We start from the raw sequence: 22,207 nt of genomic DNA, 5'->3' as shown, positions 1-22,207 counted from the left end.
GTACTTGTATTGTACTTTTCTAGTCTTACTGACCACTCAAAGGACTTTCACATTACATTGTCACATTCACCAATTCACACACACATTCACACACACATTAACACACCCATTCACACACACATTAACACACCCAGCCCGCAGCAGCCGGGGATCGAACTGGTCACCTTCCGATCAGAGGACGATCCGCTCTGCCACAGCCGCCCCTAGAAGTAGCAATAGTAATAGTAGACATAGTATTTATTTATTTTAATCATTTTATCTATAGGTTTTATCCTGCCTCTGCTGTTTCCTCAGTACTCTTATTTTAGTGCTTTAATTTCCACTTTACCTATTTATTTATTTACTGTTTATTTCTACATTTTAGTCTGTTTTAATGTTTTATGAATAATTTTTTGAGTCGAAGTCGATGTTTGTGCCAAATTTGAAGAAATTCCTCCACGGTGTTTTTCAGATATTGGTTCACGTGAGGCGGAGGTAAAGTCACGTGACCTTTGATCATCAAAATCTAATCAATTCATTGTTAAGTCCAAATTAACGTTTTGGCCAAATTTCACACCAACAACTATAATACTGTCTTAGTGAAGCACTTTGTAACCAAGATTTTTTTAAAGTGCCATATAGAGTATTAATTTTACTGTCATATTAGCATTTCTATTTCAGAGATTTAATTTCCTGTTTGTGCACAGCAGCCTCAGTGTCAAAGTAAAGAAAAAACCTCTCTAGTTAAACCGCTGTCTTGTTACAGAGCGAACGACCTGCTGTGAACAAACGCAGCCAATCACAGAAGCATCATCTGACAAAGAGACGACAGACTGACAGAGAAAAGACACAATTACACCCTGCCATCAGTTACAGCAAGAATCCAAAGACGGGCGGAGAAAGGACAAAAAAGACAACAGACACGGAGTAGAGTTTAAAAAACAGCAGAGAATGAGAGGAAAATGAATCACCACAGAAGAAGACAGCAGATTTTCAGACGACGTGGAGCTGCAGCCCGGAGCTGCCGGTAATTTATTAGAGCTTCATCTACCTGCCTCTCGCAGGTAATGAGAGACGACACACAGACAGAACCGAAACAGAAATCAATGGAGCCCTCCACGGCCGAGCAGGCCTCCTGTTTTGGGCCATCAGATCAACGAATAAAAGAACCAAACGGGCCAAAACACCAGAGAACATTGGGACTGAACAACAAGCGCCTCAGGCTGGGCTCACAACAGACCTGTTCAGTGCACATGGACTCTGGTTTGTTCATTTGTGAAATCTGTCAAACTGCGCCTGAATTTAAGTGCTTTGGTGCTGTGCTGCTCCCAAAAACGGACACTGACATAAAGCAAATGATAATCTGCTCCAGGCACGTGTCCTCAGACAATCGAGAGAAATTGTGATTTCATGAGTTGTTCAAGGATACCTACTTCATGTACTGACGACAGGAAGAACCAGGGATTTAACAACCAACCAAACCAAATCGCAGCACTAAATATTGGAATTGTACATCTCTGTGAAGCACATATGTACCATTTGTACGTTATTTTATAGAGGATATGTCAAAAGTTAATGTTTTTTAGGTTTCAACAATGCCATGGTTAATATGTGGTGGTTAACTTGGTTATATTTAAGTAAAGGTAGCTGATCAATGGCTGAAACATCAATTTTTTGATGCAACAATTACAGCTGGAAATGCAGTCAAGGTCTCACTACAAAACACAGCTGGAAACGTCACCTATGAATTGCTGTCTTGCTTAGAAAAACTTTGTTTCAGTGGCACAATGACTGCTGGAAATGCAGGCAAAGGCAACAAAACATTTGTTTTTGGTAACAAAATCACACTGGACATGATACAATTGTATTGCTAAAAAGAGCTAGTTTTGGGTTCAATTAAGACCAGAAACGCTGCTGGTGTTTTGCTATAAACACAGTTTTTGTTGGCACAATCATCACTGGAAATGCCTTTGATGTCTTGCTAAAAAAACTCATTTTGTTGCCACAATGGCTGCTGGAAATGCCTCATTTTATTGCTAAAAAAAGCCAATGTTGGTGATACAGTGGTCACTGGAAATGCCACTCAAGTCTCGTTATAAAACACCCAGTTTTGGTGGCACAATTCACGCTGAAAATGCCACCATTGTATTTCTGAACAACAGCCGGTTTTGTTGCGTTGTTGAGTCACGGCTGTAAATGTAGCCAATGTCTTACTAAGAAAACATGGCTGTGATGGCACGACTGCCGCTTAAAATGCCACTGATATGTCACTAAAAAACAGCCAGTGTTTGCAGCTGGAAATGAGGCTGATTTCTTGTAAGAAATATCCAGTTTTGTTGACATAGTTGTCGTTGAAAATGCAGCCAATGTCCCCGAACACAGCACCTGGTTTTGTTGCTGACTGATTGTGAAGTGGACTGCAGCTCGGCAGTCTCACCCATGTGCATGTGATCTGAACTCTGTCACAGAAACCTGGATATGATATGTATGAAACACACAAAAGTCAACATGCGGGTTTTGTATGAGGCCAACATTTTCCTCTGGCGCCTGGGCCAACTGACTCTGTGATTAATGGCAGAAAAAAATCAGAACAGCCTAAAAATGATTCCTAAAGTTTCTATCAGAGAAGGTTAATGTGAAAATGGGCTTGGTTACATCATTTTTTCACAGCATCGTCACGACTCTGCAGAGCTCTGCACTTTAATTAAACATTTTGCCCTGTGGTTCACTGTCTGACTATATATAACTGGGTGGTTTAATTATACTGTGTGTTATTCACACTTAAGTATGAAGTGGGAGTTTAAACTGGCAGCATGCAGACTAAATAACCAATGGATTTCCTGAGCGAGGTGTTGATGGGCTCCCAAAAAACGCTCAATAGAAAGGAAGGGAGAGACATGAGGCAAAGACATGCATTTTGCATCCAAATCATCAAATCTTAACACACAGACATGATAAAGGTATTTATATACAGTGTGAATTAGGCAGCTGTAGAAATCCTTATCTCCATGTCAATTATGAATAAATGTCGATAAATCTGCACAAAAATCATAAGAAAAAATGCTCCTCATTGCACAGTTTTGCTCAGTATCAAAGTGATTCGGTGATGGTTGTCAGTGCATCTGTGGGCACACAGCAAATAGGAACTGCTAACAGCTAATTCAGCATACTTTTAATGTCACCAGTTTCCCAAACTGTAAACCAACAGAAGCTTTAAAAAAGGCATGGTTCCCACACGCTTTCGTGGACAAAAATGGAGAAAATGTCCAAAGTTTTCTGTTTTTCAGGGAACCTATAATACATTTTCTATAACCGTTAACTTGTTTGAAAAAAGGATTCTCCACACCTTTGAAAGACCACAACCTGTTTTCAGAGCAATTAAAACAAAACCAAAGTACACACTGGTGCTCTGAGTGACGGCTGTCTGTGTTATGCTCAATCTCAAAAGTGTGGTACATGGAGTAAAGGTGGGGAAGCTTTGGGATTCCTGTCCCTAAATGTTAAATCAAACCATCAAAACATTACTTTTTAAGCCCCACACAAAATAAATTAGATTCAAACTGGGCTTTTTACTTTCATTTTCCATCAACTGAAGCTCCAGTGAGGGAGGGTTTCACATCCACTTTTCTTGTGTCAGTGTTTTTTGTATTTAAGATTTGAGTCCTCCACACACACACACACACACACACACACACACACACACACACACACACACACACACACACACACACACACACACACACACACACACACACACACACACACACACACACACACACACACACACACACACACACACACACACACGGTGGACTGTCAGTGCGATTTATCCTCAGAGACCAGATGATGTGAACACCTGGACTCTCCCTCCTCAGCTGTGGGTCCTCCTCTGCTCTATTTTTATCTCCCTCCATCTTTGCCATCACTGACAGCAAAGTTTACAGCTCTCTTTTATCCTCCTCGTCTCCTCTCGCCTGAAGGATCTTCATTTTGGTAAATGTGTGCTTTGATAAAGAGCCGGTCCTCTGATGACACTTCTCCGATACAAATCAAATTCTTGGCAATCTCAGATATAATTTGTTAATGAAAATTACCATGTTTTCTTTAATTCCTTGTAAATCATACTTGTGAACTCAGCATCACTCAGAGCATCCCTTTATAGAGCTGCTAGTCCAGATACAACGCAGCGACGCTCGAGTGTTGCAGCTCCAGCAGACTCCCCGTCCATCCAGCAGAGACACTCAGAGTCTGACAGTAGCTGCTCACGGCTGGTTAGCTCTGACTGCTGATCGTGGACCCCTCCTGCGCTCTGCATTGAGAAAACGAACTGCTCCCATCAGGCAGAAGCTACATGGTTCCAATTACACACCGCAGAAGATATCTGACAAAGTATAAAAACTCTCATTCCTAAAATCTCCCAAACTCAGGACAGGAAATGAGGGGCAGTGTTGCACGTATCTGAATGCATTTTGAGTTTCTATTTTAAGGTTCGGCAGATTATCGAACTGGCCAATTATTGGGGCCGATATTTGGCATTTTGACGATTATCTGTATCGGCATTTTATTTTAATGATTGCTGTTAAAATTAAGTGCAAAGAAAGTGTCAGCATAGGAGAAACTTTTACTTTGTAAAACCTCAGAGAGCTATTTTTAAATTCAAATTTTCACTTGACTATAAAAAAAAGTTGGTTGAAACTGTATTTTATGTTAAAAGTTTTTGCAAAAGGCATTTAAACAGAGTTTTGTGTAGGAGTTTGTTATATTTCAAATGCTAAGTATTGACAAAAAGATTTTCATTTTTATTTCAAGTGCATGTCCGTTTCAAGTATTGGTTATTGGTTATTAGTATCGGTTGACGGCTGTTGTATTTCCTGCACTTTATCTCTGAGTCCTGCTTGATTTATTTAATTCTAACAATATTTTCATTATAAAAGTACTTTGTTATCTTCCTTTAAACCATACTATATTAAATGTTATTATAACAGTAGTGCTTTCAACTTTATGACAGTAGGTACTTCATTTAACTTTATTATAACTGCAGTTTGATATCTTTATATCTTTATATTTTAGTGGTAAAGATTAGTTTATGGGACATTTAAAAATATTGAGATATATATGGTGTATCGCTATATAACCTTTAAATATCGCAATGTTATTTTTAAGCCGTACAGCTCAGCTCTACTCTCCTATTTCACTCCAATGGCTTTTTTACTGATCGGTGCATAAGAAAAGAGGTGCATAGTTCCCAGTGTGACATATTAATGAATTTAGCATATTTCCTAGAAAGAAAGGAGAGAAAATGAACTCTATGTGGACCCAAAGATGATCAGTCACAGTCCTGTGGACAAATCTGTTTCAGTCCATTTGAACGTGTCTCTTCTGAGCCTTTACAATGATTTGAGCTGCAATCATTAATTAGATCAGTAAACAAGTCTCAGCACATCAAGTAACACCTGACAGGAACTTGCTCTCGCCGCCTCGTCAGCGATTTGACAGGAGGATTAAATATATATTTGTTATATTTGATTGAGCAGAGTGTGGTAGAAGTCTAACTTTCTGGCGGCAGAAAGCAGTATGTGTCAAAAAGTCTGACGGTCTCAGTGTGCTATTTGCCCAGTGAGCAGTCGGAGACGCCTCGATCTGACACATCTGATCCTGACAGACTGAAGGATTCCCTCGCTGTTAATGCTGCAGGCGGCGGATATCATCCTCTCTGACAAAAAACTGCCTTACTGTTTCAGAGCGGATCTCTACTTTTTCTTCTTTTTAAAGTAACCATTCAAACCGTGCTCATTAGGTGCAACTTTACCGTTCTTAATCACGTGTTGTAGGCGTGCTGATTCTCACAAAACACAGTAACAGCCTAAAACTAATCCACTCCTCAACTAGCACCTGATATGTCTATATCTTGTTAAATCAGCACATTTTTACATAACAGTTGCGCCAATAATTGTGCTGACTTCAGTAAGCTCTGATACGGCATGATAACAATCATCATCGGCATGGTTATCCTCCACCGTGAGGGTGCAAAATACGCAGAAAAGTAGCCATTGGCCTCATTTCCACTGCAAAGCTGGACTGGACTCAACTCTGGATTGTCAGCTGATCGCCATAGCAACGCCACGTCAAACTGCCGAGACATCACCTTCAGTGCGACGTTTGCTAAATCATTTAATCAGCAACCAAGCAGAGAAATGTCTGCACTTTATCAGTTTTACAGTGCAGTTTTGCAGGCTGTTATTTTTTAAAATTTCGGTCGGTCGAATGTTTGGACAACACGAGCACATGGCAACCAATGCTGGGACATCAACAAAAACACTGGCACAGATAATTAGGTTTAGGAAGCACATATTTAAGAGTATCATGCTGCTGAAGTACGTGTTGTCTTCTTGAAATCTCGACTGCAGTGTTGCCAGGAGTAGGTACCAGGGACTATCCACTCGAAAATCCAAGGCGTGCTATACAGTTTTTGTCGGCAGCACAAAAACCTGAAAAAAACCTTGGAAACAGGTGAAACTTTAAACATGTAATTAGTTCCTGTTTCTTGTGGTTTCCCACTCCTTCTTCCCCTTCGGCCTTTCTTCTTCTCTCTATTCTGGCCTCTAATGAAGCAGGACAATAATAGAATTTGTCCTAGCAACAGACACTTTCTGGTTGTTATACAGGCGAGGATGATGTCTCAATGGGCCGTGAAGCAATCTGTAAATGGAAGCTATTTATGTTCGGAGCCGGCTCCAGTGAAAGGAAACAATCAGCAGAGGAGAATCGCTGAGGATTACTGACGCACCGTTTACTCTACAGCGTGGTATTCAGAGACGGAGAACAGTCCCGGACACGTCTTTAAAGTCCGTTCAACAAATTAACAGAGAAAAGAACGGATTTTTCTCTCTTCCCTCCGGTGGTATCTAACCACAGAGATAGCTTTGGTTTGCTTTGTCCATGTTTTAAGCATCTGCCTCGATAAGGAACAAGCCTGCCCGTCTGACGTGCAGCTGCTCCCTCCTACCACCAAGAAAAGTCAAAGTAAAAGTCTAAAGTCTAAAGTCAAAAGTCAAAGTAATAGTCAAAAGTCAAAAGTTCGTCATTGTTATTGCTAAAAACAACGAAAGAGTGCAGCCTCTCCCAGATACATAAAACAATGTATAAGAGATACTAAATGACAATAATAACATGAAATATAAGATTATTGTACTGAGTAAGTTTTTTAACTTTACAAACTATGAAGTGTCACAACCACTGTCAAGCTGTCAGTCGCACACCAGGCTCTCCCTCACCTGACGCTGAAGCTCCGTGGTGCATGGTGTCACTCTCTCACCTGACGCTGAAACTTTTTGGGGGTGGAATCCCATCTCTCCCTCACCTGTACAGTGTATGACAACTTGAAGCATTTAAAAATGGCGAGTTTGCCCATTTTCATCCCAAGACCTTACACAATGCCATTCTTCAGTGGACTTGCCCGTCTGCGTATTACGCTCTAGGTATCCATCTGCGTCTGCTGTCGATGTTCCAGGATGCCATTATTGTGATGTCAACACAAGCTGATGGTGGGATGACCCTGCGCATGGTTGTTTGGACAACACGAGCACATGGCAACCAATGCTGGGACATCAACAAAAACACTGGCACAGATAATTAGGTTTAGGAAGCACATATTTAAGTGTATCATGCTGCTGAAGTACGTGTTGTCTTCTTGAAATCTCGACTGCGGTGTTGCCAGGAGTAGGTACCAGGGACTATCCACTCGAAAATCCAAGGCGTGCTATACAGTTTTTGTTGGTAGCACAAAAACATGAAAAAAACCTTGGAAACAGGTGAAACTTTAAACATGTTATTAGTTCCTGTTTCTTGTAGTTTCCCCACTCTCGTCTTCCCCTTTGGCCTTTCTTCTCCTCTCTGTTCTGGCCTCTAATGAAGCAGGACAATAATAGAATTCGTCCTAGCAACCACAGAGATAGCTTTGGTTTGCTTTGTCCATGTTTTAAGCATCTGCCTCGATAAGGAACAAGCCTGCCTCCTACCACCATGAAAAGTCAAAGTCAAAAGTAAAAGTCTAAAGTCAAAAGTCAAAAGTCAAAGTAATATTTAAAAGTAAAAGTCAAAAGTTCTTCATTATTGCTAAAAACAACAAAAGAGTGCAGCCTCTCCCAGATACATAAAACAGTATGTAAGAGATACTATTAAAATACCAATAATAACATAATAACTTTTGGGGGGTGGAGTCCCATCTCTCCCTCACCTGACAGTAAAGCCGTGAAGTGCACAATCTCTCCCTTACCTGATGCTGAAACTGCTGGGAGTCGGTTGCGGGCGCACGATGTCCCCCCAACTGTCAGGAGCTCAGATTATTAGCTGTTGATCAATACTGAAGCTCCGGAGCCTAGAAAATGGTGTTTATTTGGACAATTTCATCTGCACTCAACTTGTCACAGTTTTCTTCTTCAACTGTGTGTTTAACACCTTTGACGGCTGCAGATATCCTATATGCCAATATATACTAACTTATCTGGCTGATAACCAACACACCGACATCCTTACATATATATATATATATATATATAATATATATATATATATATATATATATATATATATATATATATATATATATATATAGAGAGAGATAGATAGATAGATAGATAGGTAGATAGATAGATAGATAGATACACACTTTTCCCATCCAACCTAATTTTAAAAAATAAGAAAAATACTTCATTTAGGGGTTGATGTTTTTCATATGTTCACTTTGTCAATAATAAAAAAAAATATTGGTTTTGTCTTATCGGCTGAAATTAACATATTGGCCAATTCAGAAATTTCATTTTAAAGTCAATATCTGCCAATACTGATATTATTTTGCATCCCTGCTCCTGATATATGAACACCTGTGAAGTGACACGTCAATGAACTGAACAAAACATCCAGCGAAAGAATCTGTTTTTTGTTTTTGTGTTTGTTTATTCTCCTGTCAAACTGCCAACTGAAGACTGTTGTTAATTCATTTTCCCAACAGTATATAACCTTTAAATCTGACCTTTATGTTTCAGCAGCAGAAGAAGACAACAGAGTTCCCTGCAGGTCACACACGTACACTGAGGGACTCAACAAGACCGGGACCGATCAGGCTGAACATGCAGGCTGAGAGGTGGGAATAATATTACAGGGCAAAGGTCAACAGCTCTCCTGCGGCTGGCACACAGTCTGTCATTTCAAGGTGCATTTTACAGTAACATTAATATGTACTGTACTGATCAACAATTCTTTCCAAACAGTGTCAGTATTTCCTCTACCGAGACCCTGCACGCCCCGAAAAGTCAAATAAATTTCATATAATGTCACTTTTCATATAGAATAGGATCAAACCGCTTTTTAAAATTAAATAAACTAAATATGCATTACTTCAAGTGTATTGCAAAGTATTGCAGTTTTTGCAGAAATATGTCACCTGACAAAGAGCAATAGTCTCAAAGCCAACATGGAAATCCTTAACGGAGAGACACCAACCCCAACCACGGGAAAAGCAGGGGAAAATATCTGCATTTTTTAGAAGCACACAACATGAAACCAGCATCAGTGGCGAGGATGCAAACGTTAGCCCTGCTGCTTGTCAAAGTCTGAGGTCCAAGTCCTGAGCAGACCACCACCAGCTCTCCTGCTGAAGCTGTGTCCCCTGACAAGCAGCAGTGAGGAGGGACGAACTTTGAAACACCCAAGGAGGCACAGCTGGAGCTCCGTAAGAAACATCTGTGCCTTTGTTAAGAGAATGAACACTCAAGACGAAGAAATACGAGTGGAAGACGTCAGACCGGAAAAAGAACAATATTCAGCTACAGTCGTCATCTTCACTCGTGCATGTCAGCAGTCCTACTGTAAATGTGAGAATAACTCTGGATGGTGCTCGCTGAGTGGATTCAGTGACCATCTAATTACTGAGCAGCAGTGTACCGAGACAGTGAGACCTTGACGATGTTCTGCAGAATCCGCCGCTAATGAGGCTGTTTGCCCATCAAAAATCACATCATGATCCCAGTTTAATTAATTTTTAATCAGAGCTGTAAAAAAGCAAGAAACGTCAGGTCTAATAAGGCGGCAGCTGTAGTCTGAAGGTCAGAGAGATGCGAAAGATAAGGGGGGAAAAAGGTTTAAAAAATGAATTTCATGATTTTTATATTGTGGAGAGAAGTTGAGATTTTATCTTATATATTTTAATGGAGTCAAAGATCGCCTTCAAACAGCACCTAGTGGACATTTGAGGGACTGCAGCTGAGGACAACGCAGCATATTTTAGCCACAGAACTTGTTACAAAGTATTACAAGTGAGCTCCAAATAACAATCATAGCTACTATACAATAAAGCTGCCTTGTCTTGCCATGCCTGCTGCCCACCAAGGGGTGGGGGCGGGGCAATTTTAGCAGCAAACAGCAGACGAATTGGACAACAATGACTAACTGCATTAGAGTGAGCATTCTGCATCACAAGAGGCTTTGACTCACAACCTCAGACACCAAGAACAAGCCACTATCGCAGTGAGCTACATGCAAGAGAGAAACCAGAGACGGCTTCACACTATGACTGAGCCGACCACCAGGGGGCAGGATATCAGCCGTCTGTGCATGGAAAGGCAGATTTCAAACTGCTGTCAAAAATTCAACTAAAAAGAAAAAAATCAGAGAACTTGCATACTTCATCTAGACAACATAGAGATGTTGATCTTTTGTTTTTACAAAGACTGATTCGCTCCACAAGTGGAAAAACTGATGTTTACAAGATGCCACTTTCCCGTAGACTGCAATAGTTTCCATGAGGGCAAAATTCAAAATGCTGTCAAAAATTCAGTTTTTAATTTAAAATTCTGAAATGTTACACTCTTAATCTACCATGACAGCCAAACTTTGTCAATTTGGTCACGGAGCAAAAATTATTAAGTATATGTTTACAGCACCGTTTACAGTCAAACATCGATGCACCACACGCTAATTTTTTAATGTTGTGAAGGACAGTCTGAAGATGCCATGTAGCAAATTTGGTGTCAATTAAGCAAAAAATGTGGGAGGAGATTGGTTTAATCAGTTTTACAGTTTTTGATAAAAACAGTGTGAAGTGTACAAAATTGATTGCACGTCAGAATGATTTGTTATGAATTCTCAAACTTCTGAAAAGTATACGGTTGCTGTAGCGTTACCATCAGGACTATTGACTCGTATTTGCAGCTGAGGAGGTTTGGCATGAGACTGGACCTCTGTGCAAAGTTTGGTTCATTTTCATGCATGGGAAGTTGGATTTCCTCAGAATAATAATAATAATAATATCCATGTTGCGGCTCACCTGGCAGGCGTTGTACAGCAGCTGGTGCTCAAACTTGCGGATGCCGAGGATCTGCTGGAACATCTCGTACAGCTGCTCCTTGCTAAGGATGAGCTCTGACACGGCGCTAAGGTGCGCCCGCTGTGGCTGGCGCCGCATGTCCTCGTCCCCCCTGTAGATGGCGTCGTACTTTGCGATCCAGGAGCTCAGCACCGTCTCTTTGCTGAGGCCGTCGATCTCCGGGAGGCTGCGGACGCGCCGCTCGATGTTCTTCTTGAAGACCTCCCGGAAGTCGTTGGCCGAGCAGCCGCCGCTCTGCACCATCCGGGAGACGCGCTCGCTCTTTAGGAAGCCCTGCGGAGAGAAGATTTAGAGAATGATAAGCACTTACAGAAAGATAGACTTTAGGCAAGTTTCTTTTTTGTCTTTTTTTTTTTTCGCTTTGTATTTTTTGTTAGTTTATTTTACTCTCCTTTTGTTCTTTTCATGGAATTTTCTTGTACTTGGCTTATTTCTTTCTTTGTTACCTTCTTCCAATGTTTTTTTTTTAAATAAATAAATACAGCCATTTGCCCAGGTTTCAAAGGTTTAAATAAATAATGATTGTATTTCCATCTTTGTTGAGCAACAGTTTTTGTGTGAAATAATTAAAAGGCCATCTCATAAAGACACCTGTCCTAAATATATGCTTGTTGAGGAAAGACAAAGAGAAAGGGAAAGAAACGGAGAAAGAGAAAGAGAAAGATACGGAGAAAGAGAAAGAAAGATACGGAGAAAGAGAAAGAAAGATACGGAGAAAGGGAAGTAAAGTTTGCAAACTGCTGTTCTTTCTGCCTTTACTGTTCACCTGTTCTCCGTCTGTCCATGATGTCACACACACATACACGCGCGCACGCGCGCGCGCACACACACACACACACACACACACACACACACACAGAAAAGCTGACAATACACAGACTCGTTGCACTGTATTCACAGGTCTGCTACAGGCTGTGGGAATTCAGTCTTCGCCTATATTTAGTGAGTGTTTGAAAAACCTGCATTCATGTGCCAGTGTTGGGGGGAAAGGAATATAATAAACTCTTCAGAAACCACATCTTTCCTCCAAATTGTTCAGACATTTCAGAGTGAAATTAGGAAAAGCCCCTGAGGTCAAACAGGACTGCTCTCCTCCTCACCGTGATTCAGAAGGTCTAATGTTAAACTCTCTGCTTCGTTTGTGGCTTCTGGCAAAGGTTCTTTATCCAGAGCCGCTCACCGAGTCTGACGGAGGAATAAGTGGCTCTGACTGAAGCGGCGGCGGCTCAGTGTGACATTAAACAGTCTCTCAGCTGGCTGCTTCACCTCCTCCTGCGAGTCGCTCTGAGACTGTGAACAGCACAACATCAGTGAGAAAACGATTCATCTAATGGAGGCCAAGAGCTCAGAGAGCAGCAGCTGAGGACGGTTTGAAGACACAAACATGCACCAACATCAAACTGGACTCAAACATTTAGATCTGGAAAACATTTTACATATTCAGCCTCTTTCCTCTACTGATGCTCTCAAAATCATGTCTCACTTTTCGGATTTCATCAATCCAGACTACACTGTCTTTTGCACACTTCAAAAGCTAAACTGTAACCCTTTAAGAGCTGGATTCACATCACTTTCTTTATGCAGCATTCAGACGCCTTTCACAAGTACTCAGACCTTTAGGACCTGAACAAATTGGTTTGAGTCCTTTCAAAAACATGGAGGAAGAGGCAATGAGCAATGCTAAAATGATGTAAAAAATAAATAAATGAATAAATAAATAAAAGATGAATTAAAAATAAATAAATAAACAAAATAAAATAAAATACTGATTGACCGGCAGCACCATGCCAAAAGACAGCGTCAGCTCAAAGGCTCCTGAAGAGTGAAGGGGTCAAACAAACCGAACACCAGACATTTTAATGCAGAAGTCCGGTGTTTTTCGATTTCTATCAGGATGTGATGTTTTTATTTCTAAATCTTACCATGTGCCTCTTTTGCCAAACCCTGATCATCTATGCCAGCATGTGCTTTCTGTGCCTGAACATAATTTTTCATGAGGTTTTTTTTTTCCTCAGCAGCAGTTTTGGGTCTTTGAGTCACGGTGGATAACAGATCAATCGATCTGAACAGATTAGATCAATGGATGAGAGGAGCAGCTGCCAAAGAGGTGAGTGAAAGCAAACTTTTAGACCTTGTGCAATGAATGGTTAAGTTTCACTTTCACTGTGTCTGCCTGGCACTCTTCCGCTCCCTCTGTGCCCAGAGTGGCCTACACTCTGCGCTCCGAGAGTTTGGTGCAATGAATAACCGAAGGGTGTTTTCCAATGGCGTTCCTAATAAACGGTACAGCTCCAGAAAATGAAAAACAAATACGAGGAAGCAGATGTTTTACTCATGGCAGACTGCCACAAAAAAATTCCTTTTTTTTTTTTTTTTTTTTTTACTCAGTCAAAAATGTTCTGTAAAACTTCAATTAAAAGCATAAAAGTAAAATTGCAGTGACGATATAAACTAGAAAAATAAATGTAGCAGTCACAAACCCCTGGGAGCTATATACAGGTACAATTTGTGGGAGTGAAACAACCTGGCCACAGCTTCACGCAATAATTTCAGATTTATGAAGCCCAGTTGGATGAAAACGCAGGGTTTTAATGTGCGCTTCAGTGTGCAGAGATTTCATGCGATTATACGTAATAAATCAGTTCTCAAGGGGTAAAAACATCGACAGAGTCTGCAGAGACAAAAACAGATCTGTGAGGAGAAACTTTCATCTCATTTCAATCTCTGTCAGTCCTCAGAAATAAGTTATTCATGAACGATTAAATTATGATAATACAATAATCTTTGTTAAAGAGAATCCCACACGAAGATAAAAACGCAAATGAAAGCTTTGTTTGTGTTTAATTGTTTAATTTTTCAAACTCAAGCGATCTCTTTTTAATCTAACTGCAGTAGCAGTAATTATTTAATAAATAATGTGTTGTTTTATCTTTTCATTATTGAAAAAACTTCATGTGGAGAAACTATTAACAACAAATATTGTCTGTGTGTGTGTGTGTGTGTGTGTGTGTGTTGCACTGCACAGTTTGTTTATTAAAAAGTTATTATAGAAACAAACGATGAGTGTGGGAGCAGCTGCATGTCGATCTGACCCTTCGCCTCCTTAAACGTCTGAGAGAGATAAACTGGTACATCGACCAGCAGCAGACCTGAAATAATCAAATAATATTTGTTTCAAAGGCAGAGTGGTGATAAACAACTGAAATAACATACCGCAATACATATTGTGGCTCCTTTTTTCTGCATTATCACTGAAGCATTGCATTTGAATGGTCTTATTATTCTATTTATCGTTAGTATTAAAGCCCGATTTATATTTGATGTGAGCTGTTAACGGCCACATGATTCTTTCATTACTGTGTTTACAGTCCCTGAACTGACTGTGAGCTACATATACTCAAACTTATGTTACATCCAAATAACTTAATTTAACTCAGTTTGATTCCTTTCAAAAACAGAGGCAGACGGCAACAAGCAACTTAAAGAGGTGTGCCCAAAAATCAGCAAAAAATCACTTAAAAGTTACAAGAAAATTAGCAGAAAATAAGCAAAAAAACACAAGTATGTTTAAAAAAAACCCAAACAAACAGGAGAATGAATGAAAAAAAGTTGTAAAGATGAAGATATTTCAGCTATTTATTTGATATACTTTATTAAATTAAATATCAAAATTATTCTAAATACAAATACACTGTTTGTGCTGGGGGGTTGTATAACAACATTTTATTTATTTGTTTTATTTTAATATTTAAAACTTTTTTACTTAATCTCACCTTTTTTTTTTGGGGGGGGGGTCATATTTTTTTTTCTGTCTTTTTTATAGTCATTTTCTGCGATGGGTTAAAGGGTCTTTCTGGGGCGTTTTTCTTTTCCAAATCAAGCACCTATAAGGACAGAGGGTGTCATATCCTCCACAGCCCTTTGAGGAAACTTGTTATATTTGAGCAAACAAAGAAAGCTGACATGTCTTGACTCAGTGGCCAGGCCCAGAGGACTGTGTGCACTGTCACACATAAAAACTATTCAAAAGGCAGATTGAAGGTTGTTCCTGTGACGGGGTCAGAAATTAGCAGGAGCCACCAGCCAAAAGCAGGCGAAATATTCAAGTGGCTGCTGGATTTGCTGCACTCACCAACCCCCCCCGCCCAAAAAACCAATATCTACGGTAATCTACAGAGAGGCTGGTAGATTTCGGTATGCACCAGCAGCAGGTGGACAAAAAAGTTCATTTCTAACCCCGGTGACTGACACTGCCAGACATGAAACAACACCACGTGCTCCGCCTCAGTCTGACAGTTATCAACGCCGCCTCGTGAGAGCGATAGACCTGCGGAGCGTGAAGCAACAGCAGATGTAGAGGAAACGGCGTGGAGCCACGCGAGTAACGACGTGGAACAGAAATCACCGAAAGCAGAGGAGTCTCAGCGCTGAAATAAAAGAGGAAAATCCACACAGAACTAATGTTTCTGTGTCGCTGAAATCAGCGGTGACTTTTTTAAGCAGCGGGGGGGCGGCAACGGCGAGAGAGTCCTCTTTATGGTGATGAATGGAAACGGGCAAACGTTAAGTGGATAAAGTGGGAGGTGACAGATGCAGACGCCACCAGGGGAGCGTGCTAACAGCAGCTAATCTGCCTCTCTGCATCGCTCAGCGCAAACTGCAGAGAACAAAAAGACATTAAAGTGAAGGAGAGGAGGCAGGGCGGCCAAAAACCATAAAGCCGACTGTTTCGAATCATGACACTCGGAAAGAGGAGACAGATGTTGGAGCGTGGAGCGGGATTAAATCGTGAAAGCGTAATGAGGCCGCAAAGTGACTGGCTGCTTTCAGGTTTATTTAGGTGGGACAAGAAGAGGATTTGTTCAACAGGCAGCTCAGAGTCATGTTTGTCTGCTCAGCTCTTAATCCTAACAGACGCTAAAAAGAATAAACGGCGAGCCGAAAGTGCCTGAAGTAACTCATGCAGGGTTAGAAATATTCAGTGATGTATCAAACCAATCCAAAGTCTCATTTATCTGTTCAAGAAGATGAAAACTTCAAAAAAGAAATTACATCTACTCTACACCACCACTATAGTACAGAAATGATAAATCCCAAAAGTATGCTTTTCAGTATCGTCATAAATACATAAGTCATTGTATGTAGTGCACAGCGTGCACCGCCAGAGCTCGGCCAGTCGCACCTGGAAATTAAATCTACTATACACCAGACAATTAAAGACAATTTAACAAATTTAAACTGATAATCATTAAAGAATTAATTTAATAAAATATCTGTTGAGTAAATATCAAATGCGTACATCTGAAAGTTCAGTAAAAAGGAGATCTGACAGAGCGGCATGAGTTTGGGTTAAAAAAAACAGATTTTTTTCATGACAGCAGTGTTTTTAAGTCGTTTCTGTGAAATCCCTGCTGTTTTTTTAAAGTCTATTTATTTAATCACTGTTTTGCCACAGAGTATGCAACGCAACTAATGATCAGATAACACAAAAACAACAATTAGCCCTTTTCCAGAAACAGAATTACAGCTCGGTGACTGAACCGGAAAACGCTGCAGTATCTTCATCGCCGAAGCTTACACGAATCAGCCAGTCTCAGCTACGGGCAGACGGTAAAATGATCATTATTTAATGATGGTGAGTGGCATGAAAATAGACTAATGGAGCAGCCAGTGGCTCATTAGCCAGCACAGATTATTTTTCCATGTCACAGTGATCACTGTTTGCAGTTTGTCAGATTGTTTTCTGTCTGAGATCAAACGGCCGCAGCTCTGACGTTTCATTACAGGAAAATTATCATGCAGAGTGTAAATGTGGTTACTAGGTGGCATCGCCATCCACTGTGATCGGTAATTATCCTCATAACTGTGTCGGAGCACGAGAGGCCCGAGAAACCACAACCACAGTGCGAGGCTGAGGCGGGTCAGGGTGTCTGTGATTCATGAGGTTGTGTTTTTCAAAACCATCATAAATACAGGCGCTCCTCTTTCCATTAACCCTTTAAAAATCTGAGCAAATTTATCTTTATTTCTTTTAAAAACACGGAAGGAAGACAGTGAGCAACCAAACAAGAAATTAGTAAAAAGTTGCAAGAAAATTACCTTAAAATACAAAAAAGAAAAGCAAAAAACAAAAAACAACAAGAAAATACCCCCCCCCCCAACACAAACACGAACAAACAAACACACAAAACCACACACACACACACACACACACACACACACTGTCTGTTGTGAGAATATGAATCCCTAAAGACATCCTGAAGTGGTCTAAGCAGGTCGATAATGAAAACGTGGAGAAAACGGCCAACAAACCAGGTCGATAATGAAAACGTCATTTCGGCTCCTGTCACTCACCTGAAGGAAATGAATCTGCTCGCTGATGTCAGTCAGATGAGACCGACGTTAACTAGACTATACAAAACCATTGTCTAGACACTTTTTCATAGTTATTTGATTATTTTTTTTAAATAACTGTAAACTAATTCTTAGTTAATTTTCAGGTGATTTTTTCATCATCTTTGACAAATTTCTTGTGATCAAATTTTCTTTCAAAATTATTATTTTAATTGATATTTTCATATAAATGATTGTGCTATTCAAATAAAGTGTGACTGATCGAAGAAGATACATCAGGCTACACGGTCAATACTACACACATTTACTGTGGGTTTGCTCCGAAAATGTTAACGAAAATATAGAATATCATAAAACAGACTGGTGTTACAGTGCTCTGTATTTATGAGTGTTTGTGTGTATTTATACTGTATATATATAAACATACATACAAATATAAAGGTCAGTCCCTCCTTGGCGGCTCTGAGCCTCCTGTCAGCCTGCAGGAGGTTCTGACCCCCCATCCAGACCCCTCTGAGCCGGATCAATGACTCCCCCGCCCCCCACTGTACACCATACTGACGTCAGACACTCCTCCATTAAACTGAGAGACTACAGCCCTTTGACCCCCCACAAAACTGGTTTGGGTGGTCCTGAAAGCAAGAGCATTATTTTAATAATAAACCAAATAATAAATAACCAAAACAGTCTGTCGTAAACCTGCAGTCTATCATAACCCTGAAAAGTCTTAAATAACCCTAAAAAAGTCTGTAAAACAACAACAGAAAAGTCTTAATTAATCCTGAAAAGTGTAGATTTAAAAACCCTTAAAAGGCTTTAATATTATTTAAAAGTCTTTAATAACCTCCAAAAAGTCTTTGCTAATTTCTAATAGTCTTTAATAACATTAAAAAAAGAAGTCTTTACTGTTCCGGAAAACTCACTAATAAGCCCAAAATATTTTAAATATCCATAAAAAACTCTTAAATATTTACAAAAAGACTTAAAGAGCAGCAGAATGACACCATAGGAAATAGGAAAAAAACAAAAAAAAAATAAAGACGATAGCCTTGAAAAACTGTTTCTGTACTTAAAGAGTCTTTTATAATCGAAAAGTCGATATTAGACATTTTTTGATATTTTTTGTATCTGGTGTGAAGCCGCAGCAACATAACACCATAGGAAACAGGAAAATACAAAATAAATATAAAAACTAATGTAAATTTGATTTGCTATTTTGTTTTTATTTTCCATTTTATACGATTTTTCCTTTCAGGCAGATAATGAGAAAACAAACAACTTTTTTTTTTCAATATTGGATTTATACAGAAAAACATAATCAAAATTCTCGCTCATTTTTTTGTTTTTTAGTTTTCCAAATGAAATTGACTAATTGAATGATCGGCTGATGCACAGACCAGAGACTACATTAACCCGAGGACTCAGAAGAAACGCTAACGAGTTTTTAGGACCCCTTTTAAAAAAAAGAGATGGCACATTTAAAGGGATTTTATCCTCATGAAGACGCGAGCGCTGACTCCGTCCGTCAGCCTGCGGTCGTCCCTCTGCCGCTCTCCGGATTCTATAGGCGCTCCTCCACTTTGTGGGGCGACACAAATGTCAGCCATTATTACTAATGAATCCATCAGCGGGAGACTTCCTCCCTCCCTGCTGCTCAAATTAATTGGGGCTTTAAAATTTCACTAAATTATTTACACGCCAGCAGAGTGCCAGGAGATTAAAGACACGGGCGACGTCTGTTTGCAGCGACCTGAGCGTCCGCACAGCTGCTGGAGACGAGAGGGAAGACGCCGAGGCTCTGACTCCAACGGCAACAAGTAAAAACACAGCCAGCATTTTCTTCACCAGCACGGAGGAAACTGCGTATCTGAAAGTTGTAAACATGATGGGAAAGAAATTGAAATCACACAACTTTTTAGTTGTTTTAAAGGGCTGCCTGCTGAAAGTCAGAGATTCAAATCATCAGTCGGAGACCCACAGTTGACTGAGGTGGCTTCATTAAAGAAAAAACTCGAGTTTGGAGTGGAAAAATAAAATCGCAGGTTTTATTTTGAGGCTATATGGCCCAGACCCAGCTGTAAATCAAAGGCATTTGTGTTGGTAGTCTTGTATGTATGACCACATATGAAAAGCGCTATCATAGTAAGGGTGTAACAATCCATCGATCTGCATCAATATCACGATCCATATCATCCTCTTTCAGATGGGCCTTTATTTTGAAATTCTGTGTCACCGTCACATGGCGTCAGGCAGACGGGGGCAAGCAGATGAGAGAAAGAGATGTGAAAGTTATTTACACGGGAATAAATCATCACTTTGTTTTCGGAGAAACGCGGCAGAGCACGTCGTGTTAAAAAAGCCATACCGAGGAAACGAGACGCACACGCCGGGCATCTCGCTCTGCTAACTTCTGACAGCAACATTAGCTGCTGAGTTTAACAATGTTAGATTGAAAAAACGACTAAAATTCATCCGTAATGTTCTGTCAGGAGATGCAGAGACTTAAACCAGCGGTGAGTGAGAGAAAGCATAAATATAACATGTAAATTGCTAGTAGCTAAGCTAATTTATGCAATGTAAAACACCATAGGCTTATGCTAATACTGTTAGCATATTGATATGTGGGGGAAACGTCACTTACAAAACACAGTTGTTTAGTTTGTGATCCTTGACAGCTGATTTTTATACTTTTATCTTGTTGTTAATCCACATTTTGAGGATGTTGGGAAAAGTTTGTCTTTGAAGTCAGGCAGCCCTGAAGTTTTAGGGAAAAGATCCTGGTTTAAGTTAAAATGAAAACTTTTATTTTCTAGAAAGGGTATTCTGACAGCATGAACCAGTTTTAATCTTTCACACTTATTTACATGTTTTTTTATCTTTCTCTGTAACCGACTGTGTTAAATGAACATATAATATCGACTCAATCACCAGCCCCTAAATTGAATCTAAACTGAAATCGTATCGCAGACTTTGTGATATCGGCAAATATAGTTTTTTCTTGTCAAAAGTATCAATATAATGTCGAATCGTGATGAAGCCAGAGATTTACACCAATAATAAATAGGATATCTCAGTCTGTAATGATCAAAAAAAATGTAAAGAAAGTTTGATTACAATTCCCTAAAGTCCAAGGTGATGCTTGCAAATGTCAAAAAAAGTCTAAAACAAAAAATAAATTTGTTTATAATCATATAAAACAGAGAAAAGCAGCAACCCCAAACAAATATTTATCAGACTTTCTGCCTGGAACATGACTGAAATGAAAAAAGAAAAATAATTAATGCTGCAGTCACTATTATTATGGCTAAAACAGCCCCAAATTCACATCCCTTGTACAACTGCAAACTTAATGGCAAAAACTACATGTTGTCGATAAAGTTGAAGTGGAAGAGTTATTTGGGCTCCACTGGTCCCAGAGCCCCGGTAATGTTTCCCATTAGGTGACTCATTGTTGGAGCTCTTCTACAGTTTGTGAATCATCAAGACAAAAGATGAACAAAACAAAAAAGCTTTCTGGCTCTTTAAAACTGAAGGTACGGGCTTGTTGACAGAAAAACGTCAGGAGAGAAGTAAACAACAGCTCTCACATATTCAAAAGACAAAGAAGACAAAACAAAATCACAGCTCTAATTGGTGCCTCTGATTGGCTTACCTATGGCAACCGCAGCCAAGGCTCATGGGTATTGTTGTTTCAACCCTTCGAAAGCTACGAAAATTTGCTTGATTTATTTAAAAAAAACATGGAAAGAAGTTACAAGAAAATTACCTGAAATTTAGCAAAAAAAAAGACAAATAACGACTTTTTTCTCGTGGAATTGTTACTCCAAATTCTCCAAATTAGGGCTTTGTTCTCTTGATATTTTGACTTTATTATAAAAATCAAACATTTTTTTCTTTAACATGGCCCTAATCCTCCGTCGTAACATCTTCGATTAATGCAAAATGTAAAAAAAGTGTTAAAAAAAAAGTAGAAAACAAAAAAAGGTAAAAACAACATAATATTAACAGAAAAAGTAATAAATAAATATATAGATAAAATTGTTAATTATTATAATAACAATTATACATATAGTTTTCTGGACATTTTTCTCCTATTTTTATCATTATTATTTTTATTATTATTATTGTCTTCTAATAATTTCTCTTTTTCTCTCTTATTTTTCTTTTCCCTGATCTGTTGAAATCAAACATTCTTGCATGTGAAAGGTGTGTGAACGCAGCACAAGAAAATGTTATACCTTTCCAGGATTCAAAGGGGTTAAGAGCCATCCACCAACATACGGCCAAAAATGGCTTACCCAAAAATGTACATTATCAAAATAGCTAGTAACACACGACTGCAGTCAGGTTGGCAAGAAAGAGAAGACTTCTCCGAGTTCAGAAAGAGTCATCACTTCATCAGCACAGCTGGGAGGTGTTTTGGACCAATCAGATTGCCGCCTTGATGTATTGAACTGTTTAACTGTGCTGTCACAGCATCAGTTAAGCTTT

The 22,207-nt window shown here is 39.6% G+C and overlaps 1 protein-coding gene across 1 annotated transcript in view; it reads right to left on the bottom strand.

Annotated features, from left to right (window-relative positions):
* Nucleotides 1–22,207, bottom strand: part of cadps2 (Ca++-dependent secretion activator 2) — a 187,322-nt gene that overhangs the window by 104,311 nt on the left and 60,804 nt on the right. Inside the window, 1 exon segment of the mRNA XM_042496456.1 lies at nucleotides 11,303–11,635. Within this exon segment, the coding sequence (XP_042352390.1) occupies nucleotides 11,303–11,635 (333 nt within the window).

This window comes from Plectropomus leopardus, chromosome 11 (assembly GCF_008729295.1).
Source record: "Plectropomus leopardus isolate mb chromosome 11, YSFRI_Pleo_2.0, whole genome shotgun sequence".
NCBI classification, from domain to species: domain Eukaryota; kingdom Metazoa; phylum Chordata; class Actinopteri; order Perciformes; family Serranidae; genus Plectropomus; species Plectropomus leopardus.
Note: the sequence above shows the minus strand (reverse complement) of the source record. Positions and strands in the feature narration are given on the sequence as shown.